At 52.0% G+C, this 22180-nt stretch overlaps 1 protein-coding gene across 13 annotated transcripts in view; it reads left to right on the forward strand.

Moving 5' to 3' along the window:
* LOC138754968 (uncharacterized) overlaps window positions 1-14620 on the forward strand; it is a 54948-nt gene extending 40328 nt beyond the window's left edge. For 4 of the 13 annotated variants that reach the window (XM_069920064.1, XM_069920061.1, XM_069920058.1 and 1 more), the window contains 8 exons: window positions 4171-4218; window positions 4346-4387; window positions 5965-6003; window positions 7538-7588; window positions 8954-9007; window positions 12024-12129; window positions 13154-13287; window positions 14479-14620. In XM_069920064.1, the coding sequence (XP_069776165.1) occupies window positions 4171-4218; window positions 4346-4387; window positions 5965-6003; window positions 7538-7588; window positions 8954-9007; window positions 12024-12129; window positions 13154-13287; window positions 14479-14483 (479 nt within the window). In that variant the 3' untranslated portion in view covers window positions 14484-14620. The remainder of the gene's footprint in view (window positions 1-4170; window positions 4219-4345; window positions 4388-5964; window positions 6004-7537; window positions 7589-8953; window positions 9008-12023; window positions 12130-13153; window positions 13288-14478) is intronic. The other 9 variants (XM_069920068.1, XM_069920059.1, XM_069920062.1 and 6 more) reach the window with 8 other exon arrangements.
* The last annotated feature ends 7560 nt before the right edge of the window (window positions 14621-22180 follow it).

Raw genomic sequence — 22180 nt, forward strand, 5'->3', positions numbered from 1 at the left:
TTCCATTACCTTCCTTTATTAATTCTTGTCGAAACTATCTATATTTTTCTCTAAGTACAGATACATTCACGTATGCACATTATACCTATACACTCTTGTACCTCTTTACCCACATACATATCAATCGTGATCATTTTTACTCTCATTACCCGTCTTCATCCCTCAGTCTATTTTGTAATTGTTCTGCAAATTTTCGTGCTTCTTCTGGATCCGAGAATAGTCTGTTTTGTTGTCCTGGAATAAATATTTTCAATACCGCTGGATGCTTTAGTTTAAATTTATACCCTTTCTTCCATAAAATCGCCTTTGCTGTATTGAACTCCTTTCTCTTCTTTAGGAGTTCAAAACTTATATCTGGATAAATGAAGATTTTTTGCCCTTTATACTCCAGTGGCTTGTTGCCCTCTCTTACTTTTTCCATTGTCTTCTCCAGTACCTTTTCCCTTGTAGTATATCTTAGGAATTTTACTAAAATAGATCTTGGTTTTTGTTGTGGTTGTGGTTTAGAGGCCAATACTCTATGTGCCCTTTCTATTTCCATTTCTTGCTGTAGTTCTGGACATCCTAGGATCCTAGGGATCCAATCTTTTATAAACTCCCTCATATTCTTGCCTTCTTCATCTTCCTTAAGGCCCACTATCTTTATGTTATTTCTTCTGTTATAATTTTCCATTATATCTATTTTTTGAGCTAACAGTTCTTGTGTCTCTATATCTTTTTTATTAGATTCCTCCAATTTCTTTTTTAAGTCCTCTACCTCCATTTCTGCTGCTACTGCCCGCTCTTCCATCTTGTCCATTTTCTTTCCCATTTCTGTTAAGGTCATATCTATTTTATTCATTTTCTCTTCTGTGTTATTCTTCTTCTTAAATCATTAAATTCTTGCGCTTGCCATTCTTTAAATGACTCCATGTATTCTTTAATAAGAGAAAGTATATCCTTTATCTTGCCTTTCCTTTCTTCTTCTATTTCACTGTACTCTTCCTCTTCCTCTTCTTCTTCCTCTGGGTTGGCCATCTGTTGTTTCTTTGTTGCCCTTTTCTTCTCTTCTTTCTTGTTTTCATTGTCTTCTGTGTTCTCCTCTTGCTGCAGGTGTTCTGCAGCTGTCATTGCCGGCTGTGGAGATCGACTCCCCAGCTGGTCACCCCTCCCGTCGGTGTGTTTTTTTGCATGCGCGATTGCGCACTTTTACTCGGCTCAACGAGCCATTTTTGTAGTCCACTTTCTACCGACCTGAGGGAGCGGGTTTCTCTCTCCACCGCGGGCCTCTTCGAACAGGTAAGGCCTTCTCCTTCTTCTTCCGTTGTCTTTTCTTCCTCTCTTCTTACCGTTGTTTTCGATTTTTCTTTTTTTGTCGCCATCTTCTTTCCACCTTTATACTCACTTTAATTTTTATTTTTGTGCTTTTGTGTTTTCCTTTATTTTTTCCGACTTTTCTGGAGAGGGCTGGAGTTCACCGTCCGGCCACTACTCCATCACGTGACTCCTCCCTACCAAAACTAATATTGACGCAAAATCAACTAATCCCTTTCACAATAGATAACCTTTCCTTCAGAGAATGGGAGAGAAAATGGATCAAAAGAATAGAAAATTGTTTTTCGGGAAATAAATTATTATCCTTGGACAAATGAAGGATAAATATAATATAACTCACGATACAATGTTTGCATACCACCAACTGAAAACCTACTTGAAGGACAAATTGGGAAACAGTCTGAGGTTACCAGAAGGAAGCAATTTTGAATATGTGTTTACAGACACAATGATAATTTAAAAATTTATAACAAACATGTACATCAAACTGCAAGAAAAGGAGAATGAGGAAACAAATGGTAAACCTAAACAAAAATGGGAACAAGATCTAAACATAAAGATAAAGAATGAAACATGGGAGAAGTTATGCTCAGGAACTATGAGAAATACAATAAACACGAGGTTACGTATGATACAATATAACTGGATACACAGGCTATACATTGCACCTCAAAAGTTAAATAAATGGGACCCAACAGTATCAGACAGATGTTTTCGCTGTAAAAAGGAAACGGGAACAACAATTCATGCAATTTGGACATGTGAGAACGTGAAAAAATTTTGGGAAAATCGAAACCAGATATTAAATAAAATCACAAAAAGCAATATACCAAAAAACCCAGAGATCTTCCTCCTAAGTAATATAAGAAAAAAAGAATTTGGACTCGATTTGGATGGAGCACAAAAAAGATTTGTTATGATAGCCCTAGCTGTAGCAAAAAAATGTATTATGTCAACCTGGAAATTAGAAGACAACTTGAGAATACAACAATGGTATATGGAAATGAATAAATGTTTTGCATTAGAAAAAATAACATATAATTTAAGAAATAACATTACAATATTCGAACAAATATGGGAGCCATACATGAAACACAATGGAGAAATCCTACCATGGACTTCCACCACCTAAAATGACAGAAGGAGAAGATAACGAAAAGAACTGACTCAGTAAAATTTCTTGTTTATTTTTATTAAGTGACAACATTGTTAAACGGGTTTAATGTATCTTATAGATTGAACCAAATAAATGGGAAAGGGGGTGAGGGAGGGAGGGAAGGGAGGGGGAAAAAGGGGGAGAAAACGACACTATATATTCAAGAGAAAAAATGTCTGTATGTATCTTGGTCAATATGGTTTATAGTGTGAAAAATAATTTTTTTTTAAAAACCTTTCCCCTTTCACCCTAAAGCCATGGCCTCTTGTATTTATCTCTCCTAATCTGAGTGGAAAGTACTTGCATTTACTGTCTGTCCCTCTCATAATTTTAAATACCTCTATCAAATCTCCCCTCATTCTTCTACGCTCCAGGGAATAAAGTCCCTAGAGTCCGGGCAACATCCTGGTAAATCTTCTCTGCCCTCTTTCCATCTTACTGATATCCTTCCTGTAGTTTGGCAACCAAATTTGGCCTCACCCATGTCTTATACAAATTTACCATAACATCCCAACTCCTGTACTCAATACTTTGATTTATGAAGGCCAATCTGCCAAAAGCTTTCTTTAAAACCCCGTCTACCTGTGATGCCACTTTCAGGGAATTATACCTGATCCCTTTGTTCCTCTGCCCTCCTCAGTGCCTGACCATTTACTGTGGATGTCCCACCTTGGTTTGTCCTTCCAAAATGCAGCATTAAACTCCATCTGCCATTTTCTGCCCAGTTGGTCCAGATTCCTCTACTGCATAGTGCATTGGCCGGTGTCTGTGGAGATGGGACTGCTCGATGCTCCAGCCGTGGACCCATCTGGACATGTGTCTCCTAGCTCAGGGCAGGGACACACTGGTGGATGCTACCCACTTCATGGGCAAAGCGGTGTGAGACCACCCCCCTCACTCCCCCTCTGCACATACTGCCGGCCTCATCCCTCCTGCTCACTCCCACCTTTCGGCCTTCACACCTGCTCTTCCATGCAATGGCTGACCATCCAAATTCAGTGGGGGGGGGGTGGGAGAGGATGGAATAGGGGAGTGGGTGTGCAGGGAGAGGAGGGGAGGGGCAGTGAGGGAATCCCGCATTATGGGAAGGGCAATGAGGGAGCTCTGCACAGAGGGAGGGGTAGTGAGGGAGCTCCACATTGTGGGAGGAGCAGTGAGGGATCTCTGAACTGTGGAAAGGGCAGTGAAGGAGCTCCACTGTGGGAGGTGCAGTGAGGGAGCTCTGCATTATGGGAGGGACAGTGAGGGAGCTCCACATTGTGGGAGGAGCAGTGAGGGATCTCTGCACTGTGGAAAGGGCAGTGAAGGAGCTCCACTGTGGGAGGTGCAGTGAGGGAGCTCTGCATTATGGGAGGGACAGTGAGGGAGCTTCACATTGTGGGAGGGGCAGTGAGGGAGTTCCACTGTGGGAGGGGCAGTGAGGGAGTTCTACATTGTGGGAGAGGCAGTGTGGGAGCTCCAGTGGGAGGGCAGTGAGGGAGCTCCACATTGTGGGAGGGGCAGTGAGGGAGCTCCTCATTGTAATGGGTTTTACCTGATGATGAGCTCCATGTGAGGGGTCTGCCCAGTTGGGCAAAGAGTTGGGGCAAGAGTTGGGGCTGACCTGTGAGCCTTTGGGAACAGGTGTGGATTGGGCGATGGGGCAGGGCAGCGGCCAGTGAGTGCAGGGAACTGACCGCTCCTCTCTCTCCCCGTTTCAGGACAAACTAGAGCCAAGATCTGGCCTATCCAACAGCTTGGCAGCTCAAGTAAGTGAAGGAGGTCCCTGCTCAGGGCTGATCCCTGACACACCCCCACCCCCCCCCATTTCCGCTCTCTGTACCCCTGTCCCGGCTCCCTGGGCCCAGAGGCTGATGCTCTCTCCTTCCCTCACAGACCCTCGCCACATCAGGAAGGTGCTCCGAGACCGCCGCGCAAGTATGTGGACCCAACACGGACATGGCTCCCCCTTCCCTGCTCCTGCCTCTACCCTCCTCTCTCCTTTCCTTCCCTCCTTCCCCATGCCCCTCCCCTTCCCTCTCCACCACTTCCCTCCTCTTTCCTCCCCATCTCCCCTTCCCTCACTACCTCCCCTCCCTCCTCTCTGCCTCATCTCCCCTTCCCCCACCTCCTCCCACTTTCCCCATCTCTATCCTCCCATCCCCTCACCTCCCTCCCCTTACCTCCCTCCCCTTCCCCTCACCTCACTCCCCTTCCCCTCCTCTCCTCCCACTTCCCCTCACCTCACTCCCCTTCCCCTCCTCTCCTCCCACTTCCCCTCACCTCACCTCCCACTTCCCCTCCTCTCTCCTCCCCTTCCCCTCACCTCACTCCCCCTCGCTCCCCTTCCCCTCCTCTCCTCCCACTCCTCCTCTCTCTTTCCCCTTTCATTTCCTCTCACCCTCCCCTACCCCTCACCACTCTCCTTTCCCTCACCTCCCTGCCCTTCCCCTCCTCCCACTTCCCTTCCACTTCCCCTCTCTCACCCCCTCATCTCACTCCCTTTCCCCTCACCTCTCCTCCCACTTCCCCTCCTCTCTCTTTCCCCTTTCATTTCCTCTCACCTCCCTCCCCTACCCCTCTCCACTCTCCTTTCCCTCACCTCTCCTCCCACTTCCCCTCCTCTCTCTTTCCCTTTTCATTTCCTCTCACCTCCCTCCCCTACCCCTCTCCACTCTCCTTCCCCTCACCTCCCTGCCCTTCCCCTCCTCCCACTTCCCCTCCACTTCCCCTCACCTCCCTCCCCTTCCCCTCTCTCACCCCCTCACCTCACTCCCCTTCCCCTCACCTCTCCTCCCACTTCCCCCTCCTCTCCTTCCACTTTCCCCTCCTCTCTTCTCCCCTTCCCCTCCCCTCCAAACTCCACACCTCTAATTCTTCCTCTCCTCCTCATCCTTCCCCTTACTCCTCCTCCCCATCTCCACCTCTCTCCCTTTCAGCACCTCATCTCTCCCAACTTCCTCCACCCCTCTACCCTTGCCTCCTCCCCCCCACTTCCTTTACCTACCGGCCAGATGTTTCGGGACTCCCTGCACCGACGCTCTCTGCCCATATGTTCTGGATCTGTTGGAGCAGACATGAGGGTGGGACGTCCCATTTCCAGTCAGGACTAGGAGGGGTGAGGACAGGAGAGGCGAAGAACATGGGGCCCCCTTCCTCCAGAACACAAGAGACCCACCTCCAGGATATGGGGAGACCCACCTCCAGAACACGGGAAACCACTCCAGAAGACAGGGAAGACTCACCTCCAGAACATGCAGAACACCCTCCAGAACACAGGAGACCACCTCCAGAAACCCCTTCCAGACATGAGGAACCACCCCCAGAACTCAGGGACCCCCTCCAGAATGATGGCAGCGATTTGAAACAACTCCACCCCAGTTTTCCAAGGGGGCAGTGAGGGATGGGCCTTGATGCTGTCGGGGTGTGAATGTTGGGAGGTTCTGAAGGTTGAGCTGATGATCATTCCTGTGCTGATTTGTCTTTCTCTCTCTCCCCCTTCCCCACCACCACAGAACCAGCTCCTCCCTACCTGAAAGAGTACATCACTTCCAGTAAGTGTGGCCATTCCTGGTTTGAGGCAAGAGTCGGTCACCCACTGGGGGGAGAAGGGGGTGGGTGGGATTGTGATTCCCTGGTCGGGGAGGTAGGATCTGATTGGAGAACAGGGGCAGAATCATCTCCCCCACCCCTTCCCCCTCCACTGACTCTGCACCAATACCTCTCCCGTGGTCAGGAAGGGAAGAGGGGGGTTGGAGGGGGGAGCGTCCTGTCACACATTCGAGCCTGATCCCTCTCCAACAGAACAGGTGGGCTTCCCCCGTTGCAGGACATTCATCCCATCACATTTCACCTGTGAATCTGCAGGGGCCATCTACTGCAACATCGGAGAGACTGGGCGCAGCCTGGGAGATTGCTTCGTTCAGCACTTTTGCTCTGTCCACCGCAAAGTCTGGATCTCCCAGTGGCCACTCATTTCAATTCCCTGTCCCATTCCCTCCTTCCCTCCTCCTCCTTCCCGCCCCTCTTTCCCTCCTCCTCCCTGCCCCCTTCCCTCCTCCTCCCACCTCTCCTCTTCCCCTCCTTCCCTCCTCCTCCAACCCCTCCTACACTCCTCCCCCTGTCCCTTTAATTCAGGCACCCACCTGCTTTTTGCTCACCCCTTGATGAAGAGCTCAGGCCCAAAACATTGGTGATAGATCTTTGCCTCCTTTGGCATAGCAGAGTGGACATGATGGGCTGAATGGCCTACTTCTCCTATATCTTGAGGTGTAATGGACACTGCTGAGTTTCTCCATTCACCCCATCTGTTCCCTGCTACTCTATTCCCTCCCCCCCAGCACAATAACCCCATCAGACTCTTCCCCCCCCCTCCCTGTTCTCCACCAATTCCCCCCAACCTCACCTACATAAACCGGGACAATCTGCCACAGCGCAATGAATTCACCCAGCCCCGCACCGGTGGTCGGGGCCGCGATGAGGTCATGCAAACTCTGCCCAGACTGCGGCGGGAGGCAGGTGAGGGAAGAGGCTGGAACTGTGGGTGGGAGGTGTGGGGTTGGGCTGGGAGGCTCCCCTTGGGTCCATCTGCACACCCAGTTCCAGTGGTTCCCAATGGCTCGGTCTGGGTGAGGTGAAGGGGACTCATTCTTCACCCACAGATGTAAACTGATCTCACCCTCCCCTCCCCTCTCTCTCTCCCTTTCTCATGTTCCCCTTTTATCTTTCCCATTCTCTCTGTCACTTTCTCTCTCCCCCCCTCTCCACCACTCTTTCTCTCTCTCCCTGTGTCCCTCCCTCTCTCTCCCTTTCTGTCCCTCTCCCTCACCCCCTCTCCCTCCCTCCCTGTCCACCCTTTCTCCTCCTTACCCCCTCCCCTCTCTCTCACACCCCCTCCCCATCCCTCCTCCTCTTTCTCCCTCACCCCTCCCCTCTCCATCCCTCCCTTTCTGTCCTTCACCCTTTCTCCTCCTCCCCTCTCTCCCCCTCCCTCTTCCTCTCCCTCCCTTTCTCTTTCTCACTCCCTCCCTCTCTCTCTCTTTCTCCCCATCCCTCCCTCTATTTCTCTCTCTCTCTCACACACACCAGAGCCTCATGAAGCAGGAAAACCATATTTTCAGGAAGACTACGTCACCATCAGTACGTCCTTCCGCAAACGTTCACGGACGCGACTTCTCTTTGCTACTGCATCCCGCCTGGAGGTTGGCGTTGAGGCCACCGAGCCCTCCAAATCGTTGCAGGAGCAGTGACACCCTCTGCCAGGGAGCCCGGTGGGTCGAGCAGCATCTGTTTGGAGCCAATGAAAAGTTCTGGTCCGGAATGTCGACCTTTACTCCCCCCGCGGACGCTGCTCGATCTGCTGAGCTCCACCAGTGGGGTGTTTGCCGCTGCAGGTTCTGGCGTCCGCCATCTACCGTGTCTCTCTGGGTCGCTTTTTGAGTTCCTCGGGGCGGCATTCGGGGCCCAGCGTCCAGCCTGCCTCATCAGTCCTCAGACCAGAGTAGAGGTGTTCCCTGTTGTTGGCACAGAGCTCAATCCCGGCCCCAACTCTCAATCCCCGCATCCTGTGACAACCTGTTTTTTAGATGGAGCGATGGAGGTAGGTGGGGCCGATGGTTGAGGAGAGGTTTCCACCTGAGCAAGGGCAGTCCCTGCTAAATGTGACCAGCATTGGGGTGGGGGAATGGGGAAACATCTTCATCCGAGAGTGGGGGAGGGTTCTGGAGTGGAGAGGCAGGTGTGGATGGGGTCAGATCCCCCCCCCCCATTCCCACATCCATGAGTGCTGAAATGTTATTCTGCCAAGACCCCACTCATCTGCACGCAGTCCCTAACCCTCCCATCCATGTACCTGTCCAAATTTTGTCTTCAATATTAAAAATGAGCCCGCATTCACTTCTTCTGCTGCCAGCTTGTTCCACACCCCCACAGCCCCTCTGTGTGAAGACGTTTCCCCTAAACCTTTCCCCCGTTCACTCTTAACCCGCACCTGTGTAGCTCACCTAAACCTCAGTGGGAAAAAGCCAACCTGTCTACACCCTGAACACAAACTTACCACCTGAGCTCCCGATGTCTTGAACTTGCCGCTGTTCAAAGTAGTATCCATGTAAAATTCAACCCGAAAACCTGGTCTCTAAAACCCAACTGTTTCATGAGCATTTAATGTACCTGCACTAGGTCAAGGGGTGTTAGGTACTGTTGCATTTTCCTTCATGTTTACATCTGTCCCGCGCGGTTTATAATTGTAGATCGTTTGGCTGTGACCAATGCGATGGCTTTCAGTACTTTGTGATCGTGACTCCCTGTGGCGAATTTCCCTCGTGGCCAAATAAAATTCAAACTGCGCCTGGACCCGTTACTTTTCCGACCTGTCAAACCTGTTCCTGGGATGGTGTGTCATCCCAGGTTTCTGTCACGGAGGGTGGGTTTGAAACCCTGTCCTGTCTGAGTGGGTTTCCATTGCCGTCTGCCTGGTTAACCCCATGTTATTTGTGTCTTCGCCAGTCTCCTATCCTGTGATCTACGATTCGGGATTCTTTGTCAGACCCAAGCGTGCAGGTACTGAAGATCCCATTTCCCCCCCCCACCCCCAACCATTCCCCCTTCCACATCATCTGAGTGGGGTTGGGCTGTTCCATCCCTTGGCACTCCGCTCTGCTCTGTCCTGGTCACCGAATGAGTAGGTTCCGTTTGTGATCATCGAGCCCCTTCAACCTGTCTGCAATCCTCTCTCGCCCCACCTCATCCTTCCTCAATAAGAACCTGCAGGAAGTCGAGCGAGAAACTCAGCTAGGCATTCAGGAGAAGTGACCTGCAGCCTCATCTGAACTGGGGGAGAGACGAGATTGTTAGAAGTCACAGGGAAGGTGGGGAGAGCAAAGGACATACAGCATGGTAACAGGCCCTTCCGGCCCCACAAACATGTGCCACCCAATTGACCTACAACCCCTGTACATTTTGAAGAATGAGAGGAAACTGGAGCCCCTGGAGGAAACCCACACAAGTCACCGGGATAACGTGCAAACTCCTTCCAGACAGTGCCTGATTCAAACCCGGGTGGCTGGTGCTGTGCTAACCGTGCCACTTGGTGGAAGGGTAAGGCCAGAGTTTGTCAATTGGGGTAAGTTGTGGCGGTTCTCCTTACGGCGGGGTTCTACTGGAGGTTGATGGATGGTTATGACAGGTGGTGGGAAGGACGAGCCCAGCAGAGCTGGCTGCGGTCGTGGGAGTGACCAGGGCTGATAAGAGATGGGAAACTAAAAAGCTGATGTTGGGGAGCTTAATTTGGAGTCCAGAAGCCTGGTACCGTGTCCAGACGGTGGGACTGTTCCTAGAGTTGCAGAGAAACACATTGTTACAGGGGTCATGGGTCAGAGTGGGGCTGAGGTGGACACACACACCAAATCACACATAAACATATAACATGTGTGTGCACACATCAACTCATATAAACATATAACATGCGTGCACACACCAACTCACATATAAACACATTACATGCATGCACACACACCAACTTACATATAAACATGACACGTGTGTGCACACACCAACTCACATATAAACATATAACGTGTGTGCACACACACCCACTCACATATAAACATATAACATGCGCGCTCTCACACCCACAGATAAACATATAACATGCGCGCAAACACACCCACTCACATATAAACATATAGCATGCGCACACACACACACCCACTCACATAGAAACAAACCTGCGTGCACACACACCAACTCACATATAAACATATAACATGCATGCACACACACCAACTCACATATAACATCCACACACACAAGTAAACATATACACATGCTCACACACACAAATGTATACACATGCACACACACTCTCACACATGTACACAAACATAGATATACACACACGCCCACACATCCTCACATACACGAACACACATCCTTAGATACACACACATATACATTCACACTCAAATGCGCATGCACACACTTTCAGCAGGTCCAATAGTGTCCTTTATGAAGTAAAAGGTAAAAATAACCAATGTTTCGGGCTCACCTTGACAAGGAGCTCAAGCCCAAACCGTTGACTACGTATCTTTCTTTGTTACCCACCTGCTGAGTTTCTCCAGCATCGTGTTTTTACTTCCACTGTGAGTGTTTGCAGAGTTTTCAGTTTTACTGGGGATGAGGTGGAGGCAGGGAGGAGAGGGGGGCAGTGGGTGGGTTTGTGGTGGGTGTTGGATGCTGCTGTGGAGAGCGGGATGAGGGGAGTGAATGTGTCGGGTCCGAGGGCAGGAAGAGGGTCATTGGTGGATAGGGACGAGTTAGAATGCCTCCTGTTTGTTGAGGCGAGCATTGGCCCATTTACTGTCTCTCCCTATGGACACTGCCTGACCGACTGGTGTTTCCAACGTCTTTTTACTCTGTCTCCCTTCCTCTCTCTCTTCCCTTCTCTCCACCTCTCCATCTTTCTTTCTCCTCTTACCATTCCCTCTCTCCATTTCTCCTCTATTGACTCTCTGCCTTGACATTGAGATCTGTGGTGGAAAGGTTTTTTTAGCAGGGTAACCGGCCATTTCGGTCCAGGAGTCTGCGCTGCCCAATTTATACCCAATTAACCTACAACCTGGTACAGTTTGAAGGGTGAGAGGAAACTGGATTCCCCCCCCCCACCCCCCCACCCCCGGGGAAAACCCACGCAGACACAGGGAGAACGTACAAACTCCTTATACATAGCGCGGAATTCGAACCCCGGTCCCAATCGCTGGTGCTGTAAATGCATTGCACTGACCACTACGGTCAGCCTCTGCTCAGCTTTCCACCCAATCCTGCCCTGTCCTTCCCTCAGCACCCACTCCCTCCTGCTGCCCCTTCCTCTCTCTCTCTCTCTTTGACCACCTCCCACCCCAGTTGTCTCCCTGCCTTTGACCCTTTCCATAAAGCACAACAGAAATAGGCCATTCAGCCCATCGAGTGTGCGCTGCCACTTAATCTCGAGCATTTTCCCCACTCAGCCCACTGCCCGGCCTTTGTTGCCCTGACTAATCAAGAACCTGTCAATCTCTGCCTTAAATCCACCCAATGACTTGGCCTCCACAATGGCCTGTGGCAACAAATTCCACAGATTCACTGCCCTCTGGCTGAAGAAATTCCTCCGCGGCTCTGTTCTAAGCGGGCATCCTTCAATCCTGAAGTTGTGCCCTCTTGTCCCGGATTTTCCCCCCGTGGGGAAACAACCTTTCTACATCTACTCTGTCCATGCCTTTCAACGTTCAGAATGTTTCAGAGATCCCCCACCCCATTCCCCTAAATTCTCCCCAACTCTGCACCGACCTCCCCACTTCACTTTCACTCTCTACAACTTTGCCCCATCATTCTTCCACCTCCCTCCCTCCACTATTCTTTCCCCTCCTTCCACTCCCTCCCCAACCTCCTTCCCCTTCCCTCTGCTCCCTCTCCCTTCCTCTACACCCTCACTCCACCCTCCTTCCCCTCCCTCACTTCCACTCCCCCTCCTTCCCCGCAAATCCCCTCTACTCCCTCACCGGTTAACCCCGCCACTCTAATCTGTCCCATTTATTTGCAGCAGCGACAGGTTTTTTCCAGCAATGCCTGGCCAAACTGCTGGGGGTTGGGGTCAGTGTTGCAGTGGTCGCTGTTCTCCTTTACTACTTCTGGTACCGGAGGCTGAAGTGAGTTTGCCACTTGTCCTCGGTCTCATTGTCCCCTCCCTCCCGTCCCTTCCCTCCCATCACCTCCCTTCCCTCCCATCACCTCCCTCATGTTCCCCATTTTGTCCCCTCCCTCCATCCTGTCCCCTCCTTCCATCCCCTCCTCACATACCCTTCCCCATCCTGTCTCCTCCCTCGTCCCCCCATCCCGTCACCTCCCTCCCTCTATCCAGTCATCTCCCTCCCTCTATTCTGTCCACTCCCCCTATCCCTCCCTCCACTCCCGTCTGCTCCCCCGAGTTCCGCTCTTTCTCCCTGGCTGCATGTTCCCCCTCCACTTCTTCTCATGGAGGGGAAGAGAAGAAGTGGAGGGGGAACATGAGGGGAGAAAGAGGGAACTCGGGGGAGAGAGGGAGTGGAGGGGGATAGGGGGAGTGGAAGGAATAGGAGGGGGAGTGGAGGGGAGGATAGGAGAGTAGAGGGAATGGAAGGAATGGGAGGGGAAGTAGAGAGAGTGGAAAGAATGGGAGGGGGAGAGAGGGAGTGGAAGGAATGGGAGGGGAGACGGGGAGTAGAGTGGAAGGGAGGATAAGTGGAGGAAGAGTTGAGAGGGGAGGGCAGGGAGAGGGGGGAGGGTGGGGGGGGAGAGGGAGTGGAGGGATGACAGGGAGCGAGGGAGTGTGGAGAGAGGATGGAGGGGGCAAGGGGAGTGGATAGAGAGGGGGTGGAGGGAGGGTGGGGGAGAGGAAGTGGGTAGAGAGGGGGTAAAGAGAGCATGGGATTGAGTCAAATTCCCACCTCGTTCTCTCCGATCCTGGGAGACGAACTCCCTCCCACCGACCGTCCTGGTACTAATGTGGGGGGTTGGGGTCCTCAACCCATCTCACCATCCCCCGGCCCAGAGATGGACAAATGCAGGGTCAATGGTGACAAAACACCACCCCTCACCCTGGGAACGGATAACGTCTGCAATATCCACATCTCCATTGTGGAAGAAATGTCCCCACCCTCAGGGGCTGCTGGAAATTACTCTGTTGTCCTGCAGGAGAGCCAGAGAGCAGCAGACTGATGAGGGGTCAGAGTACGACGAGCGACAGCCCTACAGTAAGAGACGAAGCTGGCACAAGGGCCACCAGAGCGATGACCTGGCCAATAACTACACCTACCAGGCCAGCCCAGGTACGCCACCCTTCGTCCTCGGTCAGGGAAGGTCACCCCGTCCTGGGGCGCAAAACAGGTTGGATGGAGGGGAATTGGGGGAGAGATAGAGAAAGGTCTCCCTGGGGTCCTCCGCTTTCAAACTGCAGCACCCGGGGACCCGGGTGAGTTGACTGGGCCTCCTGGACCTTTCAAACAGCAGCCGAACCTACATATTAAATCGCCGACCCAGCAATTAAAGGGGGGGTCCTGCTCTCCCCCGGCCCCCTCCCCCCCGCGATGACATGGTGGGTGATGTGCCGCGCGGCCGCTGTTCCTTGTTTCTTTCTGTTTAAAAGTTCCAGAGTAACCAGGTGAGCCCTTCCCCCTTTCTAATCGGCGGAGGAAGACATTTTAATGGGTTCCCCGACCACTTCCCAGGTGGGTCTGGGACCCGGGTGGATTTTGATCAGGCTCACCTGGTTCGGCCCTTTCAAATAGCCCCATACCTGGGTCTTCAACTGAGTAAATTGCCCGGTTAACCCCGTCTTACAAGGCAATTTGTGACCTCTGCTGGAATAGAATATGGGTGTGGGCGGGCGGTGGAGGGGGTTGCATGTTTGTGTATGCAAGTGCACATGCATGTGTGTTTCTGTTTGTGTCCACACGTATGTGTGACATGTTTGTGTGTCTGTGTGTGTTTGTGCGCATGTATGTGTGTGCATACATGTTTGTGTGTCTGCGCACGTGTGTGTATGCATGTGGATGCATATATGTGTGTGAACGTGCATGTTGTGTGTCTCTGCGTGTCCGTTGGTGTGTGTGTATTTATATCTGTGTGTACAAGCATTTGTGTATGTGTGTGTTTCTGTGCATATTTGTTTGATGGCATGATTGAGCCATCCAGGCTCACACCTTCACCTCCCCAGAGACCGCCGCAGAGATGGGAACGGGCAAGGAAGTCTCAGACAGTTAAGATGAACATTTCTAGAACAATACAGCCCAGAACCTGGCCCTTCGGCCCAACAGGTTCCTCTGACCCTTCAATCACCAGTTAAACTGTTCCCTTTCTCATGATGTTCCAATTCACCCCCTCTTTCGGGCAGAGAACCGGGCGAGTTAACCAGGGAAAAGCAATGCAGTGAGAGGGGCGAAGGTTGGGTCGCTCCCAGTGGGGTCCAGGGAGAGGTGTCACTGATAATCTGTCCTGTCCTGTCTCTGCTCTGGTTGCAGGTTAACGATGAAGGTGCCCCCCCACCCCCGCCCCCCGCTGACCCAAGGGAACAGGCAGAGCGCCAGAAGGCACCCGAAAAATAGCAAATGTTAACATTTACAGAGTGATATTTAACGACGACTCAATAAAGGGCTGTCGGGAGTGAAGTCTTCACTGTGGGAGGGGTGATGAAGGAGATCCACACTGTGGGAGGGGCGGTGAGGGAGCTCCGTGCTGCAGGAGGGGCAGTGAGGGAGCTCCGTGCTGCGGGATGGGCAGTGAGGAAGATCCGTGCTGTGGGAGGGGCAGTGAGGGAGCTCTGTGTTGCGGGAGGGGTAGTGAGGGAACTCCACGCTGCGGGAGGGGTGATACCACAGTGCAGTTTTTAGTCATCTCAAGTTGAATGAAAACTGAACCCGAGGAAAGTCACAGCAAGCAAATGGGTGTGGCAGGAATCTGTTTCAGGCTGGTTCGATGGGTCAAATGGCCTCCTTGGGGGGTGGGGGGGGTGGGCGTCAGGCAATCTATCCAGTCTGCAGTACCTGCCAATGGCAGCAGAGGGCAGATGTGGACCTGTCCAACCCGGATCAATCAACTTCCAACATTTCTGTCACCTCAGTGTCACTCTGGGTGGTGCCCATCCCCAGGGTAGGGGTATCTACAGCTGGAGGGCAGGGGCACATTCTGGGAGTGCCCTAGGAACTGGGAGAGGCAGCGACAATTACTGTTCAATAACATGGAAATGAAGACCTTTCGGCCCATTGTGTTCTACCACCTGATAGTCCACTAATGCCGAGAATTTCCCTGCAGCATAAACCTTCATATAAAACATTTGGACACTGACAAAGAGGCCTGTTTCTCAGGGCGTCCATCAGGAGCGCTTGAGAATTCGGGGCACAGGAGGTTAACATTCTGATCTGTGGTCTTGGTTATGGTGCTGGGAGTTCTCTCGTCCCCTGGGAACCGCAGGGAGATGCAGGCAGGGATTGAGGTAGGGTCAGTAAGTCAGGGGCCATTGTCCGCTGACAGTGCACCACAGAACTTTACAGCTCTGAAACAGGCCCTTCAGCCCTTCTAGCCTGTGCCAAAACTATTATTCTGCCGAGTCCCACTGACCTGGACCCAGTCTGTAGCCCTCCACACCCATTCCATCCACATACCCGTTCAAATTCTTCTGATGTTAAAATTGAGCTGGCGTTCACCGCGTCATCTCGCTCCCACCATTTTTGAGGAGGAACTGCTTCTCCCAGAGTGTGAGGAATCTGTGGAATTTGCTGCCCATTGAAGCAGTGGAGGCGACCTCAGTAAATAGATTTAAGACAAGGTTGGATGGATATTTTCATCGTTGGGGAATGAAGGGACATATGGAAAAAGGTGGGTGGAGATGAGCCGATCATCAGATCAGCCGTGATCACATTGAATGGTGAAGCAGGCTCGACAGGCCAAACGGCCAACTCCTGCTCCCGTTTCTCAAGCATTCTCTGTGTGAAGAAACTTTTACCCTTAACCCATGTCCTCTGGTTTGCATTCTCAGTGGAAAAAGCTGACCTCCATTTACTCTGTCCGTCCCCCTCATAATTTTAAATACCTCGATCAAATTTCCCCTCATTCATCCATGCTGCAGGGAATAAACTCCTAATCTACTTAATCTTTCCCTGAAACTCAGTCCCTGAAGTCTGGGCAACATCCTAGTAAATCTTCTCTGCCCTCATTTGATCTTTCTGGTATCTTTCCTGTAGTTTGGTGACCAAAACTGCACACAATCTTCCAAATCTGGCCTCAGCTGTTTGGCTTCAGTTTCCAGTATCTGTATCCCTTGTGTCTCCCCCTTTCCCCTTTGTCTCTTCCTGCCTCTTTCTCCATCCCTCCCTCCCCCTCTCCTCTCCATCCTTCCTTCCCTTTCTCTCCATTCCCCTCTCTCTCCATCCCTTCCTTTTTCTCTCTCCAGTCCTCCTTCCCTCTCCCATTTTCTCCCGCTCCATCCCTCCCTCTCTCACCATCCCTCCCTCCCTCTCTTTCTCCATCCCTTTTTTTCTCTCTCCAATCCCCCTTCCCTCTTCCCCCCCCCCCCTCCCTCTCTCTCTATCCCTCCCTCTCTCAGAATCAGGATTTATTCTCATGAACAAGTCATGAAATTCGGTGTTTTGCGTCAGCATCACGGGGCAAACATTCATATTATAACCATCTTACGACATTACTGTAAATTTAATAGAGCACGAAAAGTCAGGCAGTGTCTGTGGTTCATTGATCGTTCAGAAATCTGATGGTGGAGGGGAAGAAGCCCTGGACCTTTTCCCCGAGGGTAGCAGAGTGAAGAGGGCATGGCCTGGGGTGGTGGAGGGGTCCTTGGGATAGAGGCTGCTTTCCTGAAACACCTCCTCGTGTCGACGTCCTCAATAGAGTGGAGTTTGGTGCCTGTGATGATACAGGTTGAGTTAAAGACCCTCTGGAGTTTATTCTCGTCCTGAGAGTTGGCTCTCTCTCCATTCCCCTCTCTCACCAACTCCCTCCATCCCTTCCCCAGGTTCTATCTATCGCTCCCTTGTCATCCGTCCCCTCCCCCAGTTGTCGCTCCACTGAGCTTGCCGCCTGCAATTGCTTTCATACCCAGTGAATGGACCAGATGGCCTGAACAATGGGAAGGGGTGGGGGGGGGATGGAGAGAGGAAGCCTGCACTCAGAGCATGCACTCTGCCTGATTCACCCAAAATCCTGCCTAACTCGGAGGAGGGGGCGGCTACTCTTCCACGCCCCACCTCGCCCCCCCCCCCGACTCCCCTCGCCCAGATCATTGAAATCCTCGCTCAATAACCCTCTGAGTTATTGCGTCTCAGCAGCCCCCGTGATACTGGCAGAGCTTCTGTGCGTCCCTGGGAGGGTGAGGGGCCAGCGGGCAATGAATGACCCCTCCCACGAAGCCAAGCCCCACCGCCTGACCCAGCCCGACATTCCTGGGGAGGAGGGGGCCCCAAGCTGTGGGAGGGGCAGTGCTGAGGGAGCCCTACACTGTGGAAGGCTGGTACTGAGGGAGCCACACACTGTGGGAGGGGAGAAGAACTTTCCCCAGTGTTTGGTAGGTATCACCAATACACAGGGCCCACTGACTTGTCACGTCACAAGTTTGAATGGTGGTGCATGGGATCTCCAGCCGTCTTGAGTCTATTGCAAGGCTCACTAAATGCTGGAGGAACGCGGCCGGTCTCTCAGGAGGTAAGGAGATGTCACCGACGATTTGGGCCCGAGGGCCCCTGCTCAAGTTGTGAGCGAAAAGTAGGGAGGCGTCTGAATAAATCGGCTGGGGTAGGTGAAGGGAGAGGAGCTAAAGAGAGGACATCGTGGGCAAAACCCTCCCCGCCACTGAGAACATCTACGTCAGAGAGCAGCAGCGACCATCAAGGGTCCCACTCCCACCCAGCACATGCTCTGTTCTTGCTGCTGCAGTCAGAAAATGTCTCGGTCCCACAAGACTCGCACCACCAGGTTCAGGAACAGCTGCTCCCCCTCCACCATCAGACTCCTCAACGACAAATTCAATCAGGGACTCATTTAAGGACTCTTACTTGTGCACTTTATCGATTACTGAATATTTCTCTCTGTAATGTACAGTTTGTTTATATTTCTCTATTTTGTACATACATCTTTTTGTTGAGAACAGTTTATAGTTACCGATAAGCCCGCAGGATAGAGGATCTCAGGGCTGTATGTGATGTCATGTATATACTCTAACAATAAGTTTGAACTTTGAACACCAGCTCTGCACCAACCTGCCGATCCTTCCCAGAGCAGACCACATCCTTGTCTCCTCCCCCTCAACACCCCCCCCCTCCTCCTGGCTTCACCCCCACCCCCCGATCAGGAAGGTTTCACTCCCTCCCCCCGCCCCCACCCTACACAGTCCCACAACCTGTGGACAGGTAACACAGGCCTCGCCTCTGGCTGGCAGCTCACAGTTCCATTTCTCCAGGTCTTCCCCATCCTCACATTCCGAGAGGAAACCTGCAGGACCTGCTGAGTTTCTCCAGCACCTTTAGTGTGTGTCCATCAATCACAGTGTCCGCGTCACCTTGGTATGTCCCAGGTCAATCACACCCAAGGATCACCAGGTCGATTCCAGAGATGGAGGGGGGTTGGCCTATGAGGAGAGGTTGAATCGCCTGGGACTGCATTCACTAGAATTCAGAAGAACGAGAGGGGATCATAGAAATAAATAAAATTATGAAAGGCATCGATAAGAAAGAGGTTGGCAAGTTGTTCCCATTGGAACTGAGAGACAATGCCTCAAGATTGGGGCAGCACGATTGGTGTAGTGGGACCAGGGTTTGAACCCCACGCTGACTGCCAGGAGTTTGTACGCTCTCTCTGTGTCTGCGCGGGTTTTCCCCGGGGACTCTGGTTTCCTCCATCCGTTCAAAACGCAATGGGGGTGTAGGTAATAAGGTGTAAATTGGGCGGCACGGACTCGTGGGCCAAAATGGCCTGTTACCGTGCTGTACGTCTAAATTTAAGATTCAGGGTTTGTAGATTTAGGGTAGAGATGAGGAAGAACAGCTTTTCCCGGAGGGTGGGGTATCTGTGGTATTCGCTGCCCGTTGAAGCAGCGGAGGCGACCTCAGTAAATGTATTTAGGACGAGGTTGGATGGGTTTTTACATAGGGAATTAAGGGACATGGGGAAAAGGCAGGTGGGTGGAGATGAGCCCATCATCGAATCAGCCATGATCTCACTGAAGGGTGGAGCAGGCTCGACGGGCCGAATGGCTGACTCCTGCTCCTTATGTAATTAAATGGATGATGAGGGAGTGCCATGGGGGAGGAAGCACTTCAGGGAAGTGAATGGCAGGGAGGGGCCTCCATGGATGGGGCAGCTATGAGGAAGAGCCCCAACGTTAGCAAGAGGGCTGCGGCAGGTTAAACTGGGCGAGTCAGGGCAACCGGAGGGAGGGCCGGGAGATCGCAAGAACCGACGGAGAGGGAGCGCCTTGCGGCGGGAGGGGCCTAGGGGGAGCGCCTAGGGGCAGGAGGGGCTGCGACCAGTGGGGTACGCCCTCAGATGCTGGAGAGTTGGGGTCGCAGCCTTTCAGTAACAATGTCCCACATTGCACACAGCAAGATCCCAGTACCAGGCTGGAGCTGACTGCAAACCCCACGCGAAGTGATCCGCCCTGCAGGAACAGCAGCGTAAGCTCCTTTGTATCGCCGGGGTGGGGGATCTTTGTGGTTTGGAAATCAGTGCATTTCTTCCCCCTACTCCATCCCGTCCCGCTCCCTTTGTAATGCAGAATGCAGCCCGGTATTAATATTAATGATCTGGGCAGCGGGGACAGGTGCACAATGGTTGGAACTGAGCGGGGTTTGGGTGGCTGGATACACATTTGATTGACAGCCTCCATTGAGACCCCATTCACTGGTCGAGCCGTCTCCCGGGCAACAGAACTGGCTGCAGTCCGACCAATCCACTCCCAATTTTAATGACCACCCATCCAGGCAACTAGGGACAGCTTCATAGAACAGTTACAGGCCCTTCAGCCCACAACATTGTGCTGACCCACATAAGCCTATTCAAAAATCTAACACCCTCCCTACCTCATAACCCTCTGTTTTTCTTGTGACTGAATCTTTTAAATGCTGCTATTGTACCAGCCCCTGGTGATGCATTCCCGGCATCCACCACCCTCAGGTTGGAAAACGTACCCCTGACATCTCCCCTAAACTTTCCGCCTCTCCTCTTATGCAGATATCCTCTGGTGTTTGTAAAAAAAAAACACACAAAGCTGCAGAATCTCAGCCCTTTATAGAGTAAAGGTGAAGGACACTGACCTGCTGAGGTGGTGTCTGCAGAGTTTTGTGTTTTACTTTAACCTCTGGCGTTTGCTGCTCTTGCCCTGGGTAGAAGGTGCTGATTGTCCACTCTCCCATAATCTCGTAGACCTCTCTCACAGCACCTCTTCGCTCTCAAGAGAAAAGCCCTTGCTCTGTTAGCCTTGCTTCACAAGACAGGTTCTCTAATTCAGGCATCACCCTGGAGAATCTTCTCTGCACCCTCTCCAAAGCGACCCTGGCCTTCCTATAATGAGGCATTCAGAACTGAACACGATATTCCCTGTGTGGTCTAAGTTGCGACATCTCTGTGTGAGGATAAAAAAAACTCCCCCCCACCCCCCCCCCCCCCCACCCACGTCACCCCTAAACTTTACTCCCTTCACTTTGTGCGGACGTACTCTGGTGTTTGCTGATCCTGCCCTGGGAAACAGGCATCAACCATCTACCCTATCAGTATCTTGTAGACCTCAATTGTCTCCTCTCATCCTTCTTAAAGCACCTGCCTTGCAGTTCTGTACGTGGATCTTAGGTCAACCTGCTCCCATTATCTTTTGTTTAAATGTACCTATTCCCATCTCGCCACGTTACACCCATTGAGGTGAAGGTGGCAGAGGGTCTCAAAAAGGACTTGGGAGCGCAGGTGCATGAATCGCCACGGTGCTCCCACACTGTACTCTGTAAACTCTGCATCAACCAGAGGCCATCACCGGAGTCTAAACCAGAGTTTACTATCCCCGGAGGGAAATGATCAAGTGGGAGATTTAAGGACACTGTTCCCACAGTGCGCCCTCCCTCACGCTGCTCTTTCCACCATGCGACGCTTCCTCACCACCGCCCCTGCCGCAGTGAATGCCCGACGGCTGATCGACGGCAAAGCTTACAAGTGAGATAAGTGACCGGATGATTGGAAACAGTTGGGGAAGAGACCCCTGCTTCCCTGTTGGAAAGGCACTGAAAGTTAATATCTCCACCGCAATGACAAATGTAGGTTTGTGGAGGTTCTGGTGATTCGTGGAATTGCACAGAGGGACAGTTGGGATTCTTGCTGGAACCATGCATGGCTGCAGAGTAGATCTGGGGATCCATAGGCATTTTGAAGGGGGAATTAACTCGAGAGATTTGTGGGAGGATCTGTTATCATTCCCTTTGCCGTGAGTGATGGTGGGCTAGTAATGGCTTGGTGTAGGGGGATGGGGTCTAGAGTTACAGAAACAGGAAAGGGGACTGGCAGGGGTTAAAGAGACAAGGAGGGGTATCGGGAACCAGAGGGGGTTACTGAGACAGGAAGGGGTGTGGAGACCAGAGAGGGTTACAGAGATAGGGAGGGATGTGGATACGAAGTGGGGGATATAGGGGACCTGTGGTGGGGGGGGGGGGGGTGTTATAGAGATACTGAAGGGTGTTTGGGTCTGGTTACAGAGGTGGGGAGTGTCCACAGAGATAGGGAGGGGTGTTTCAAAGATACTGAGGGACTGGAGGGCAGCGAAGAAGGTGACAGAGATCGGGAGAGGTTAGAAGCTGGAAGAGTTCACGAAGTCATAGATAAAGTTAGATATACAGTAACAGCCCAATTTACACCCAATTACCCTACAATCCCTCCCCCTCCCCCCACCCCAGTACGTTTAGGAGGAAACCAAAGCCAACCCGCGCAGACACGGTGGGGGTGGGGGGAAGGAGAACGGACAGCGCGAGATTCGAACCCGGGTCGCAGGCGCTGAAACAGCGCGGCGCTGTAAGGGGGGGGGTGGGGAACAGAGTTCAAGGGTTTGCGGAGTTCGGGTGGGGGGGGGGGGCTGGAGGAGGGAATCGGGGTAACGCGGTGGAGCCTGAACGTGAAACCAGGTTGTTCGCAAAAGTTTTGAAACACATTCAAGAACCCGGAGTGGAAACCCCGCCCTTTTAT

The sequence above is a fragment of the Narcine bancroftii genome, chromosome 2 (genome assembly GCF_036971445.1).
Source record: "Narcine bancroftii isolate sNarBan1 chromosome 2, sNarBan1.hap1, whole genome shotgun sequence".
NCBI classification, from domain to species: Eukaryota; Metazoa; Chordata; class Chondrichthyes; order Torpediniformes; family Narcinidae; genus Narcine; species Narcine bancroftii.